The 14,724-nt window shown below is 42.6% G+C and overlaps 1 protein-coding gene across 17 annotated transcripts in view; it reads right to left on the minus strand.

The window, feature by feature from the left end:
* Positions 1-961: 961 nt before the first annotated feature.
* SETD5 (SET domain containing 5) overlaps positions 962-14,724 on the minus strand; it is an 82,615-nt gene continuing 68,852 nt past the window's right edge. For 12 of the 17 annotated variants that reach the window (XM_082639194.1, XM_082639197.1, XM_082639184.1 and 9 more), the window contains 7 exons: positions 13,609-13,853; positions 10,569-10,625; positions 8,173-8,643; positions 5,336-5,634; positions 4,318-4,451; positions 3,754-3,842; positions 962-3,423 (listed from right to left, as the gene is read on the minus strand). In XM_082639194.1, coding sequence (XP_082495320.1) covers positions 2,815-3,423; positions 3,754-3,842; positions 4,318-4,451; positions 5,336-5,634; positions 8,173-8,643; positions 10,569-10,625; positions 13,609-13,853 — 1,904 coding nt within the window. In that variant the 3' untranslated portion in view covers positions 962-2,814. The remainder of the gene's footprint in view (positions 3,424-3,753; positions 3,843-4,317; positions 4,452-5,335; positions 5,635-8,172; positions 8,644-10,568; positions 10,626-13,608; positions 13,854-14,724) is intronic. The other 5 variants (XM_082639183.1, XM_082639188.1, XM_082639187.1 and 2 more) reach the window with 1 other exon arrangement.

Genomic DNA, 14,724 nt, shown 5'->3' on the forward strand with positions numbered 1-14,724 from the left:
TTATGAAGGCTGTGCTGATGAATTGATAATCAGTGTAGTTTCAAAGTAAATGGCCTACTCCATTTGGACAATAGTGCATTTTTTTCTTCAGGGTGACCCTTAGCAAACAGAGAACCATGCACCATCAAAATGATGCCTGAAGGCTAAAAAGCCCAGACTGCTTTTTAAGGCAAGAACTGGTAATGATATACTTTTCCTGCTAGTTAAGTGATTTCTAGTCAGTTTCAAAGCATCTCTAGCTATCTCTTTTTGTTTCCTGGGTAAACTGCAAAATTTCCAAGACTGTCAGTTGGAGCCTGCCATTTAGAAGAGAGAAATCTTGGACACATTATATCCTCTGAAACTAATAAAAACTTATAGAATGGGAATAATATACCTACCTTAACACATTCTAAGGATGAATGAGACAACCAATGACATAAATGGAAGAGCCTGGTTAACTGTGAAGTTGTATACAAGGTGCACTTGCTTATTTCTTTAATAGAGTTCAGCTTCTAATATTTATATCACATCGAAAGTAACGTACCTAGTAATAGAGAAGGAGGCTGTCTTATCTTCATATTCCCAGCACCTTACATATAGCCTAGCACTCAGTAGCTGTTTAGTAATGCATTATAGCCTGATCTTAATCATAAAATAGTGAAGGAAGATCAGTCTGTATTCCTGACCCCATTATGGACAAAGCAACACCAAGAGCACAGTCTCCTGAATGTGGGTCCATCTTTGCTCTCTTCAAGTAAGGACAGCGTTAGGAAAACCAGGCAAGCCAAGGTCACAGAACTGGACAAAGAAGTTCTCAACTTATGATTATTATGGTTAAGAATTTTATTATCAAAATTATTACATCTCTTGTGAAAGTTCAAATGTTACAGCAAGGTGTAAACACTCCACTTGAGAAAGAAGTGATACTTCTTCCCTTCCAAGAGTCCCCCCCACCCCCCGCCCCCACCCCCCCCCCAGAGGTCTGGTCTTGACAGCACCCTGCCCACACAGAGTGGCTGGGGTCTCTGCACGTGCCAGGCAGGGTGAGGGCCGCCTGCCCGCTGGCCTCTCCCCTCGGTTAACAGCCAAGGGGAGAATGCAAACCCCAGCCCAAATGGAGAGACATTTACATACGTTTTATATAATATACAAAGAAACCAGCATCCCAGGCAACATGATTTCCACTCCCAACGCTCTCCCAGACTGATGGGTTTGTGGGGGAAACAAAAAGAAAAGTATTTTGCTGAAGTCTCAGCATTAAAAAAAATCTCCCCTCATTTGAGCAAACACCTGATTTCAATTTTGAAAAAGTGAAATTTTGTAACAGTCACACACAAAGAGAGAAGACTGTGCATATGATAGTTGTAGGAGAGGGTAGAAAGAAAGGGGATGTAAGAGGCTGAGGGGAAAAAGGAGAAAACAAACTGGAGGGAAGGAAGGAGGGAGACTCACAGTATTATCTTGTCCAAAAGAAAGAAGGTCCACTGCAGCACCAGGGATTACACCTGTCAGATATCTGCTACCCCTACCATGGTTATAACTGAATACAAAATTAGATAAATAAAAACACGCCGGATATTACAGTAAACAAGTGAAAGAAATAAGCTGGCAACCGTATGGAATTTAAAAAGATTGTGTACCCCACCTGGCTGGCTCCAGGGCTCCTGCAGGGGTGTACAACAGGCACAATGCACTGATGGGGAGAAGCCAGTCTGCTCTCATCTCTCATCCAGAACAGTGTTATTAGGTATGTGGGTGGCTTTAGAACACTCTCACCTGGGCCACTCTCAAATAAGCATCTCCCAAAGAAACGTGGGACATGCCACACACAATCACAGTCCTGTCGGTGCCATTCCACAAACGTATCTTTCCACTCTTACCCTGCAGTCACGAGTGCACGCTCCCCAATCATGGAGGCAGTCCTACTCAGGGGATCGTCAACTCCTGATTAATTGGGAGTAGAAAAAATAAAATTCTAAGAATTCCCAAACCACCTGGGACCCTTCCTAATCAAATTTATTGCCAAAAGCTGATAAGTAGCAATGCAATTGGCCCATCTCAGTTATATCTCTTTTCTTTGCCTACTTACTTCATAGATTACTGAGCTGTGAAATAGCTTGGGGAAGGGGAGTGGGATGGTACCAGCTGGGGGCTCAGACAATCTACTAGGACAATCTGCTCCTGAATAATCAAGAGTTGACCATGAGCACTTCCTCAGAGATCCGGGCACCCCTCAGTCAGAGCACACTCCAAGCTTCACTATCCCTGCCTCTTTCTTGGTGTTTCTAAGACAAAGGTAAGGAATATTCTTGGGTGGACACATCTTGGCCAGATAACTGCTTTTGGAATGGTTTTCTTATATACCTACCTTTTTTCTTAAGTGCGTAAAACCCTAACACTACTCAGATGGCTTGGGGCTTTGAGATTGGCTCTTTTCACCGTTTTTTCCTTTGAAAACTTCTTTTTTGATTTAAAAAGATGTCCTCACTGCACAAGTGACTACAGGATACAGGCAAGGATGGGAGACGGAGGCTTCAACACAACTCATTGCACTTAGAACCATTACTAACCGAAACACCATTTGCTTGTCAACAATGTACCCTTAACAGCAGGGAGAAACTTCTTTATAGTCTCTGCTTCAGACAAGATTTACATCTTTCTCCAAGGCCAGAGCCAGTCACGACCACAAGTCTTGTTTCTTGTTGACCAGACCCAATCCTCTGGCACCTTGTACCCCCTCCCCCAGCAATATGCTTGGCCTAGGTTCCAGAGGCAGCTGGAAGGAAGCAGCTATGGGCTCATTCAAGTTCTGTTTGCCCAAATCCAGAAGCCCTAGGAAAGTCCTGTCTGAGTCTTGACCCCCGACCCCTGCAGTGGCTGGAGCCGGTACTGGTGCACACCCCCACTCCCTCGATGTGGGTAGTGCTGTGAATTGGAAACCGCAGATACCCTGGAGGCCTGGTAGGCAGCTGACTGCCCAGCACTGGGCAGACTGATAGTCCGGAAGTCTGATGGCAATGACGACCTAGAGTTCTGAGGAAAGGAGGTGGAACTCAGAGTTCCTGTGCTGGACTGGGAAACCGAGTCTGAGGTCGGCGAGTCTGAGGGGCCCTGCGGGGTAGGGCTAGCAGCACTAGAAGGGCAGGTCCTCCTTGGAAGACTGCTGCCGGTGCTGTTTCCAGAATGTGGCTGGCTGCTGTAATACCCTGGTGTCCCCGTAAATGGGGCCAACGAGTCTGTGGACACAGGGTGGGCAGGGCTGGAATAGGACGTGGAAGAGAGGGAGGATTCTGAAGAACCATGAGAAGGGGGGTTCCCAGGTCTCAGTGCAGTAGTTCGATAACTGTATCCCGGAGACTGGGTGGGATGTCCTCTAAAGGGGGAGGAACTCTGTTGAAGGAGGCTTTGTGATTCTGTCCGTGGACTATCACACTGCAGGAGCTAGAAAGAGTTGGGAGGAAAAGCATGAGGAGGTGAAAAAGTCCCTATTTAAGCCATTTAGGCTTGTGAATATTTAAAATATCCTACTTCTTCTTCATCTTCTTAAACATTTGTTCTTTTTAGGATACCAAGGACAGTAAAATAGCTGTCTTTGGTCACTTAATTTTTCTGGCATGATTTATTACCTGAAGGTGAGCAGGTGATGACTTATTTCCAAAGCTGCTTAAACTATATGCAAAGACGGCATCTCAACTGCAAAGGATGGCCAGGATCACAAAACATTTGGAACCCAGAACACATTCTTATGCCCAGAGCACCTTCTTGTCTCACCTGGTAGCTGTATCTGGAAGGGCTGTAAACGGCTGCTCCTTTAGAGAGTGCTGAGCTCAGTGTCTCTGGGCCTTCACCATCTGCAGGGTCTGGAAGGTAATACAAAATCAACTTATTTTCTTAGAATAAGTGTGAGAGATCCATTGTTCATTCAAGTGACCAATGCCAGCACCAACCCATGCCGCTCTCCTTCTGACAAATCAGGTGAGTGCAGCATGCCAGAAGGGCAAAAGGAGTGGTTAATTATGGGGTGTTTTAAATGCCTGATCTGATTTCTGTCTCCTTTTTTCTCTTCATCCTTCATCAAGGTGATTCCCAGGGCTTTGGAGAGATGAGTTACATAAAGGTATCCTTTGGGAAAAAAGAGCAGACAAAGAGCAAGCAATGCTAGATCTTAAGAATGCCGTAGCCCAAAAGAGTGAAAGCAAGACTGAGCTGGAACTCTGCATACAGGGGAGCCCAACTGCATAAGAAATGGACTCACCTCAGCCCAGCATTTGGTGTGCATTGTGTAGAGCCTGGCTCGTGTCCCTGTATCTGGTTGGCAGAAGGCCATAGGCTCACCTGAGTCTTTTTCTGTGATGTTACTCTCCCACGTGGGAGAAGGCTCTCCTTTTTGGGCCACCCTCACACTGCTTCGGAGGACCTTGGGGATGCTCCCTCCTTCTCGGAGTCGTTCTACTGATGTGGGAACCATCCTGTGAAGGCAATAGGGTGTGTAGGTTTATGCCACAGGACTTCAGAGATAAAGAGTCTGGAACAAACAAAGCTCTGACAAAAAACTGTACAACGTATTCTCTTAGAACACCCTCTAAACATTATTTTCTTCAGGACCAATTTAAAACAAGGTATTTTCTCTGCCTCAAACTATGTCAGGCACTTAAGAATAAACACTTTTAAAGAAAAAAGCAATTAAGGAAAAGGGGGATTGGAAGCTGTCTCCTTCTTTTAACCTCCATCTTGAAATGCTAACTTTCTGTTCTGTGAACTCATGTGACTGGCACGTGGTAGCAGTTTAATGTTTCACAGATGAATGAACATTACTCCCTTGAGCCATGTCTCTCCTTTCTCAGACCTCATTTCTTCAGTTCAAGATCCCTAAAATGCCTCATTCTTTATTTCACTCATTTGATACTCAGTACCTGACTTTAGTATTATTTATTTGCGGTGTCCCCTAAACCAGACAAATCCTTTCAGAACGTGTCACATCTCTCTGTATATGCTAGCTGTGTGAAACTGAGATATCTGTTGTTAATTTAAGGGGAACTGAGCTCAAATCCTGACTTACCTTTCACACGAAATGAGAAAATAGAAGAGGCAGTGTTAGTGCCCAGCGAAAAAAATAACTCCACTGTGTCCACAGCTATATGCCATCCAACATGTTGTTTTGCAGGCTCGGTGGCAATTCTTTGCTTCTGTAGGGCTGGTGGATTGTGGCTGATACGATTAAATCAGCTGAATAGGGTAGACAGCACTGTTGGCTGGCTTTCTCAGATAAGTGTTTCCATACATCTTAGGTAAAGAGCCTAGATGTTTACTTCCCTCCTGAATTTAATCATTAAAGCATCAAACATAAACTTACCACCTACTGCTGATACTCTCTTGAGGTCTGCAGTGAGATGAAGTGCCTCTGGAATCTGATGGGCTTACCGCCTCCAAATGAGACGTAGAGGAATGAGATGGGGAGAACTTTTTGTGAGGGGAAGATGGGGTTCGGGCTGAGGATCCCTGCACACCATGGGCACCAGTGTCAGAAAGTGAGTTACTGCTGCCTTGCCCAGCTCCTGCAGACTTGTTTTTGCTCTGTGTAGAGTCACCTCCCCCACCAGCAGAATTTTCCTTGGCTTCTTGTTTCCGTTTGCGGTACTCCAGCAGGGATACCTAGGAAGGAAAAAAGAAACAGGACCCTAGCTAGACATCATTAGTGGATCACTAGCAATGGGGAAAGAAGATGGAACCCTAGTAAACTGTTAGCAAGCCATGCAAACAAAGCAGGCACCAACAGGTGACTTTTTCCAAGTGTGAGAGAGACCTGAGCACAGCTACTTATTTAAATCAGTCAGAAACTGGTAAGGAAAAGAGAATACACTAGGAGATGGCATTTTTGGAAAACGGTATTCACCAGTAGACCTCAACCTTTATTCTGCCTTCAGAAAAACCTGTGAGATTACAGTTCCCTTCAACAAAAGTGTGCTATCATAGCTATTTGTAACAACGCTGGCACCTAGAAAAGGGAAGGTGAAGAGCTGGGAGTCTGTGTAGTTTGAAAAAGTCTCCTAGGTGATTCTGATAGCTCTTCCTCACTCCCCAGAAATCCCTAGAGTTAGCTGTTTAAAAACAAAACAAAACAAAACACACACACACACACAAACAAAAAGAAAAAGCCAATGCTTCAGTGTTTTTAAGTGTGCTCCATTTTTCAAGATATACCCAGGGATTTATTACTGTTACTGTTTTACACATAGAGAAACTAGTGTAAAAGGAGAAAGGAAAAGATTTCCTGTTTATACTTTAGCAAGCCAGCTCTAGAAAGCCTGTACTTGGAAGCTTCTCCTCAATCTGCCATTCCATTCCTGACCGCCACAACAAGCCCCTCTTCCCTGCCCTGCCAAGTACACCTCCTCTCTGCTGTTACAGCACACTGTGCTTACACTGCCTGTCGACCTATTACAATGTCTTGTATGCTTGTAAACTGTCATGTTCTACAAGGGCAAAGACCAAGTTTATCTGGCTTTTTATCTTTAACATACAGTGCAGAACTTGGTTGATAGCAGGTGCTCAACAATATTTCTGAAATAACAGATCATGATTTCACTTTTGCACATAATAAATGAAACCAGAAACCCAAAGACTGTTTCCACTTTTGTTCCTGCTAGTCAGTGCTGTTGATGCAACAGTATTCTAAACCCAGTGCTATTTTTTTTTTTTTTTGGGCTGCGCCTCGCAGCATGTGGGATCTTAGTTCCCTGACCAGGGTTCGACCCGTAGTGAAAGCACGGTGTCCTAACCACTGGACCGCCAGGGAATTTTCCCCGCAATGCTATTTTATTACAAATTATCTGCCAGTGTTTCCTCCTTCTTTTATCCACTTAGGGCTCTCATTTTTCTGTTCAAATGTAAAATATAACAAAAACACAAAGTAAGACAATTTTGTGTATGCATTTTCTATACACAATCATGGAAAGGGGTTAATAATAAATTCTGGTAACGTATTTCACTGTAATGCAAAGACAAAACGCCACTAGGCTACATTTGAACAAGAGTACCACAGACATTTTGCAATTATGTGAGACTGTCACACACACACAACATTAAACACCTCTAGCTCTGACCAGTAAATGGAAGTTGCTGTGACAACTCGAAATACTCCTATGCATTTCCAAATGCCCCTAGTTGAAAACCACTGACATAAAAAAGCACACCTCTGGCTTTGTAATTTATAGATCAGGCATCGCCTACAAGTCAAGCCCCAAACCAGATCTCTTCGACCTGGCTCTGCCCACCTCTGTATTCTCCTCCTGACTATCCCCACTATTCACCTGCCACCATAGCAACATTCAACTACAACCACATCACATCCCTGCTGCCCACTCAATGGAGTGTCACAGTTACTTGTTCTGCTCTCTCTTCTGTAAGACCTTCACCCCCTCAATTTGTTGGCTGATTGATTCCTACTTCCTGTTTTGAGATCAGCCAAATCAGTGAACTGTCACCTTGCACTCTACCACCCCTCAAACTTGGCTATGAACCTCTTGTTTGTTCTCAAGTACCCTCCACATATCCGACTTGGTCAGGTTTCCTGTTAAGTTGTTCTCATCACATCTGAACAACTCCTTTCTCATCATTAATACAATTATCTGCTAAACTCAGTCTGACTTGCTATAAGCTCCATTAGGGCAGAACCTAGGAGGCAATATAGCATGGTGACAATAAGAGCATGCAATCTGGAATCAGACAGACCTGGGTAGTGTCCTGGCTCTTCCATATACTAGCTGTGTGACCACGGGCAAGTTACTCAACTTGCCTTAGTTTCATCATCTACAAAATGGGAAATTACCCATCTTACAGGATTATTGTGAGGTTAAATGCATAAGAAGAGCTTAACAGTGCCTAGAACATGAGAAGTACTATATAAAACATGTAAGTAGCATTATTCTTTTTCACTGCTTTATCCTTTGAATTGCCTAGCCACGTGTATGGCACATACATGGTAGGCATTTGAATTTGCTTAACATTTACAACACTCATCAAATTATATTAAAACAGTCTTTCACTAGACATGCCAAGAGACTGTCTTACTTATCTTCATTTTCCTCACACTGAGCACAGTGCTGAAAACACAGTGGTAATTCAGTAAATATCTGTTGACTTATTCAGTTAAAGTTCTTCAAAACGGCCTATAAAATGTGAAACACTTACCTTTTTCCTCTGTGGGGGGTTCTGGGGGGCAGATGGGACTCCTTCACAAGCCCTTTCGCCACCAGGTGACATGGATCCACGAGAGAGGTCTTTCATAAAACCATGCTCATATCTGCTGGGAAACCCTTCTGCAGGGGAACAATAGCCCCCATCCAAATGTAAAGGCTTCCTATCCCCTACTAGGGGAGACCCTCGATACAATCCATCTGCTCGAGGCATAGCGTTCAATGGGGAGTAGGCATACATCAAGTTAAACTCTGTCCGAAATGTCTGGTCCGAGTTTCTCACAAGGGTCTGATGTCCATCTCCACTCCTGCTTGTCAAGCCAGTCTCAGAGGTGGGTCCGACAGAGGGATGAGGAGCCAGGTCAGAATGACCCGAGCTGATCAGGGAAGGTCTGTCAGCACAGCTGTTAGTGTTGGAGTCAAGGTAGCCTACTTTTGTCAAGTCCAGGTCTTTTCGGTGACAAAGCTGAAAGAATAAAAATCAACGGAGACATGGGGTAGAGGAGAAAGGAGAAAGTCAAAGGGCAGAAAAGAAGGGAAGTGAGGGGGCACAGGTGAATAAGAATAGGTAAGAGGGACGAAAGTAGAAGAGAGAAAGCCATTAACATCTGTAAAAGTCCCATGTAATACCAGTGTATACATGCCAGATTACCAAAGAATCCTGGCCTTCCCCAAATTGTTTTAAAGTCTTTCTGGAGGAGAATACTGGGAAAGTCAGAATTAGATAACTGGCCAAATGTGACTATTTTGCCTGCTTAGCCTTTCATCAGGTTTGCTGAGTCACCTTGCACTACATTCAGGGACTGGCAGTATAATTAGGGATTTACCTGAGCCCCATGGAGCCACAGAGGTGAGAATAGTGTCTTAAGATAACTGGCTTCTGGTGTTATTCATTTCTAAACTAATATTGATGGAAGGTGGGAGGAGGGAAAAAGGTGAAAGAAAGTAGAAAGTAGACGAAAATTCAAGTATTGAAGTTACTGGTTCAGGGAAGAAGAATGGTATTAGTTAACGACATCAACCAACCAGTTCTTCACTCACTTTCACTATTAAGTATGTATTTCTCATAAAACTTTCTGGCCACTCAATTCTTCTTTCTGCATCCTCTAACGTATGTTAACATACCACAAGGCCACTAATGCTCATCACTGCAGAGCATCTGAAATGCTGAAATGTATCAAAAATAAACCCATCTACCTGGTCATCATTACCTCCTAACATCAAGATTTTCTGCCACTATGTCAGCTATAGCTAACTCTCTAGAAAGAATAGTACCAGAAACCCAGATGACACACCATGTCAGCCTCCAAATTATGCTATCTTAGAATCTTTAGCAACTGAAGGAGAGCTTTACATTCCTTACAAAATAGAGTAAAAAACACCCAGAAGATCTCTAGTACACTAGAATACAATCTTCTTCAGTTTCACATTGATCTATAAAATCCTACTGATTCAGAATTTGGTCACCTGTCACTGAGTTTAGCACTAACTTTTTACTGGAAGGGTGTGGGGTTAACAGTTTAGTTGATTTCTGAAAGGTTAGAGAGACTGTAACTTTCTCTTTAAGAGGAAAAAGGCTCCATGTGGATTCATGGAGTTAATCATTACTACGTTTGTCCAAATCTTTTTAACAGTTAAGAAACTCTAGCACTAAAATCTGAATTTAACATCTCCATAGCAGTAGGATTTGATATTCTAAGAGGTACCATTTGTACAGCAACCATTTCCCAACCACTGCAGAATGGAGCCCTGAGTCATAGAAGCCATGGGCTGACTTAACCTGAGAGGCATGACTCTCCCTTTCTAAAGAAGCTGCTTAATCTATCAACCAAAGCTCAAAACATCCAGTTAAACAGCTGTCAGATTAACCCGGGAATAAGGCATAAATCACTGCCTAACTTTTCCAATATAAGCTGCTCCTTTATCAGCCCAAGATAATAAAGATCAAAAAACAGCTCCTACCAACTGTTGATATAACCTTCCTTGTTTAACAAACACACTGTTAGACTTTCTTTAACAAGGTTCCCACCACATCTTCAGCTCCTTTAAACTTGATTTCTAGATTCTATTCTTTAAGAAAACTCTTCAGCCATACCCTTCCCCCCACCCCCCCAAAAACAACAAAAACAAACCCATCACACACACACACACACACACACACACACTCTCACACTCACACAACTACTTCATTTTCCTCCATCTACATTGAGAGTTCTGAGTAACCACAGGCACACATGGGAAGATTCATTCAACTTACAGTGACCAATCGGCCACCCTCCAGCCCATCACCCCATTCACTCAGATCCCCCAGCCCTCCCCACACAGGCAGGAGCACACTCATGCACACTCACTCTCAGCCTCCAAGTGTGATTGAGATGGTGTGATAACTACCTCGGGTGACAGGGACTCGGGCCTATTCGCAGGGGAACTCTCAGGGGAGGATATGTTCTAGAGGAGGGAAAAGCATCTTGTTATTCATCTACTCAAAGAAGCAAAACAAAACAAACAAAAAATAAAGCAAAAAAAAGCAAGCATAGATGGTTAGCCACAAATTTTGGGGGGTGGGGGTGGGGCAGGGAGAAGGGTAAGAAGGCACAAGGGAAATGTTCAAATGCAGAATTCATCTCAATGGACAGAATGACTTGTTAAAATGCTTCCTGGCGTCTTTGAAAGCATTTAAGGATAAACTGGTTATGTATCATGCTGTAAGTAAACATCTCAAGCAGATACCAAGAGTTAAATTGGTAAGATTTTACACTATTACAGTAAATGTCTTTCTATGTTAGATGAGATTTCCTACAGTACTTGTTATTGAGGGGCACCCTACCACTCATTCCTCCTGCTTAGGGGCACCTTTTCTCTTCACCCCACACCCTCTTCTGAATGTCACATTTCCTCAATTCAGGCCTGCCACCATTACCCAGGGCAACTGCTTAGCATGTTGGGGGCTGAAAGGGCTAGGGAAATGGCCAGTTCCTCTTGAATGACAGTTGCAGAAGTTATGATTGATGGATTCTCTAGCTCATAGGCTAGATGGTTCTTAACATAATCCAACTGGATCTGACCACCCCCACTAAGGTTCTTCTCTGATATTAAAATCCACTGTACCTTGAGGAATAGAGGGAAAAAAGAAAAAAAAAAGGCAGATGTGTACACTTCCCGTGTAAACAGGGTCCTAAACAGGGCTACCGTTAGGGCAGCTTTTGCGTGAGGCAGCTCTCCCGTATGAAACAGGAACTGGGCAGTTAAGCTCAGATGGGAAGGTATGAAGGGTAAAAAGCAGAGAATGACAGTGGTAGCTATGACAAGGATTCAGGGGCAAGGTAGGGGAGGGCCTCTAATATCACAGGCTCTGGACAGCTGTGGCCTGGGTGGCTGCTTCAGCAGAGCAGGGGTACTGGTGTTCGCTTTATTTGGTGGGGTGGTAGTATGTGTGAGATGGATAGTGGGGTATGGCTCTCCAGGCAGGAAGACAAGGGAAGGGTTATTCTGCTGGAAAGGAGGGGTTCATTAAACTTGCCCTCCCAATGTTGCTTTCACTCTTTTTTTTTGATGCTTCCCTTTCCTCATGATCTTGTTTCTCTTCTACTACATGTCTTTTCAACTCATTCCCTTAGCGTTTCTCACTTTGCTCCTTTCAAAAATATTCTTCCCCCAACCAAGCTGATCTTTACTTGTGACACCTTTCTGCTATTTCTGTGTGTCACAGTCTTGGATGGAAATAAGGCTCTCCACCTCCCCATACTAGAATATAGGAAAGAGTATAGCAATTAGAATGGTGATAAAGATGGTCGGGATGATGAAATCTGTTTTCTGAATTGATGAAAAAGGCCAAATTTTCTTAGTTAAATCATGAGACTAAAACAGTGAAAACATGCACTGAACTTTTTGAAAGGATCGGCTACTTGATGTATTATATTTTCTTTCCCTCCTGGTATTCTAACATTATGCTTAGACTGTGCATCACTAAAATGATCTCTGATTTAAAAAAATAGAAAATAAAACCACCTTACATTTGCATAGAATTTCTCAGTTATCCAAAACGCTGCAAGGGATAGGAAATACACCGAGTGCTAAACCCGGCTGTTCTAGATGGCAACCCACCTTCTAATTTCACATTTAATTATAATAAAGCGTTAATTATAATAAAGTATGAAATTCTACTCCTAGAATCTACTGCCTCCCAGTGAGAACGTCCTCTCACGAAATTTTACCATCAAACTTTGGCTGCTAAATGAAAAATCAACTGCAATTAGATCCAAGTAAAGTTAGTAAGGCCCATATCAGTTGTTTTGCTATCTGACTAAAAAGAACGCCACAGGGAATTTGGTAAAGGGTAACTTCCCTAGAAATCAAATGTAACCAGAAGGTTCTGTTCGCCTTCTCAAAAAGGTTTGCTCCAAAAGTTAATATGGTCGAGTTTAGGTACAGAATACAGCTGCCTCTTACTTTCAAGGTTGCCAAGTTTCCTCTTTCTGAGTTAGCCTAGCCATTTAAAGGTTCAGGTGTTTTTAATCTCCATGCTCTCATAAAAACTGAATAGGTAGGATGGCACTGATTAGAACATTCACCTTTATCAAAGAACACATCTGGAAAAGTGCAAGGTAGGGTCAGAGCTGAGTGTTTAGTCATCAGAACAAATTTTTCTGAGAAGGAATAGATAGTGTCTGTTTAATTTAATTATAAACCAAAGCAACATGCGATAGATGAGTTTTTTTTTTTTAACGCACGCACACGGATTCTATTCAGTAAAGCTGCCGTCACTCAAACTTGAATACTAAAGCAATTCAGAAGTAACTTTTTGAAACAGCTGACCAGAGAGCGAGTGTAATAAATCTGGTTCTTATAAATGCATGTTGCTAGGCTCTTTCTACTTCTCATTCCTAACACATAACGAGAAGGGAAAGTAACCTGGGCATGAAAAAAACCCCTAAATTGCCATAAACCATACCTCAGTGCTTTCTAAATCTCTGTTTACTTAGGCACACGAGAATGCAAAATAACAAAGACACTTCACTTATTTAAAGGCCTAGAAATGGAGGCACAACCAATCAGTATAACCTGAGCTCTCATCTCAGGCAGGTGTCATTAATGGTTACTAAGCAGCTAGAGGCCTATTTGAACCAAGGTACACAGTAAAGATAAAGATCTAGCATGATTATCACCTAAAGTAACGGAGGTTGATGAACTGCATGCAAAAGATAAGATGAGTGTCACCTGTGGGAGCACTATTCCTATTCTGGGAAGTATGGGGACTGCCAAGATGAGAGGCTACCAGGTAATAGGTCACAATGACCCTGAGGTTTCCCATTCTCTTGCTAAGATGGGCGAAGAACATGGTAAAGAAACATTTGGAGTGATGTATTTGAAATGAGGAGGTGCAAATAATGATTTTCATATTCAGCACTCCCAACAACCAAACCCAAATCACCTCAAATTGCAGAGGAGTATTGCAGCGACTAGCAGTAGTAAGAGACGTGACTGGTGAGAACATGAGGCTGTATCCATTTCGACACTCCTCTTCTGGGTGAGATGGGCCAGGTGTGGTCAGCTGGGGGCTCTTTGAGCCTGGATTGGGAGGGGGTGGTGTGACTGGAGAAAGAGGCCGCAGTAACTTGGTAACATTCTGCTCCATCAGATAGCGAGATTTCCATTTCTTTAATGGGCTCAACAAGTCTGTGAAATACAAAGCTTGGATGAGAGGTCTGAAATTACATCCTCAAGGGCTGCTTCACAGTGAAGCCATTATTAATCTCTAGCCCACAATGGCTGCTAACTCCACTTTTGCCTCATCCCATTGTTATCTCCTGCAATCAAACCAAAAGCCCAAAGACTTTTTAATTGTCACACTTAAAGTAATTCTCAGAACTCTCTACCTCCCAGAAAATCACCAGATGAATTTGACCCTTCTGATAACTAATCCCTGGAGCTAATTTCATCTCTTGTAGTGGAAAATATAAATTTAGTTTTTTCACATTGAATTTCTGAAAATCTCAAATCTGTGTCTCTTTGCTAAAATCACCCTCTACTGAATTGCCACGTCACCAGCTCAGTTTCAAGCTTTTATATATTTTTGCCATTCTTTAGCGGCTCTTTATGTAATATTCTGCTTTAGTAGGGAAGAGTTACATATGATTACTTGATCCTTGTTGAGCCCCTAGTTTTAGAGTGCTTCAAAGTGTGAAATCATTTCTACAGAAACTTCTCCCAATCATTTTCAAAAACTAGGGTGGTACTCTTTTTCTGATTGGAATATCCTACTTTCTACTGTACACTTTAGTTCCACTTAGAAAGGAAGTTAATATGCTATAAATTTTACTGACCACTCAGGCCAATGCACCTATCTCACTTTCTCAAAGGAAAAATCTATTTTTATTCGTTTACAGTTCAAAGCTATTCATTTACTTAATACCTACAATATGGAAACCACTGAACTAGGTAAGTGGGGGAAAATGGTTATCATGTATTCTATTTTAAATGGGTTTACAAATGTGTAAGAAAAAGAAGACATATATAAAACTTGTAATATAAGTTTAAGAACCTCAAC

The sequence above is a fragment of the Mesoplodon mirus genome, assembly GCF_964341445.2.
Source record: "Mesoplodon mirus genome assembly, chromosome: 12".
Lineage (NCBI taxonomy): Eukaryota > Metazoa > Chordata > Mammalia > Artiodactyla > Ziphiidae > Mesoplodon > Mesoplodon mirus.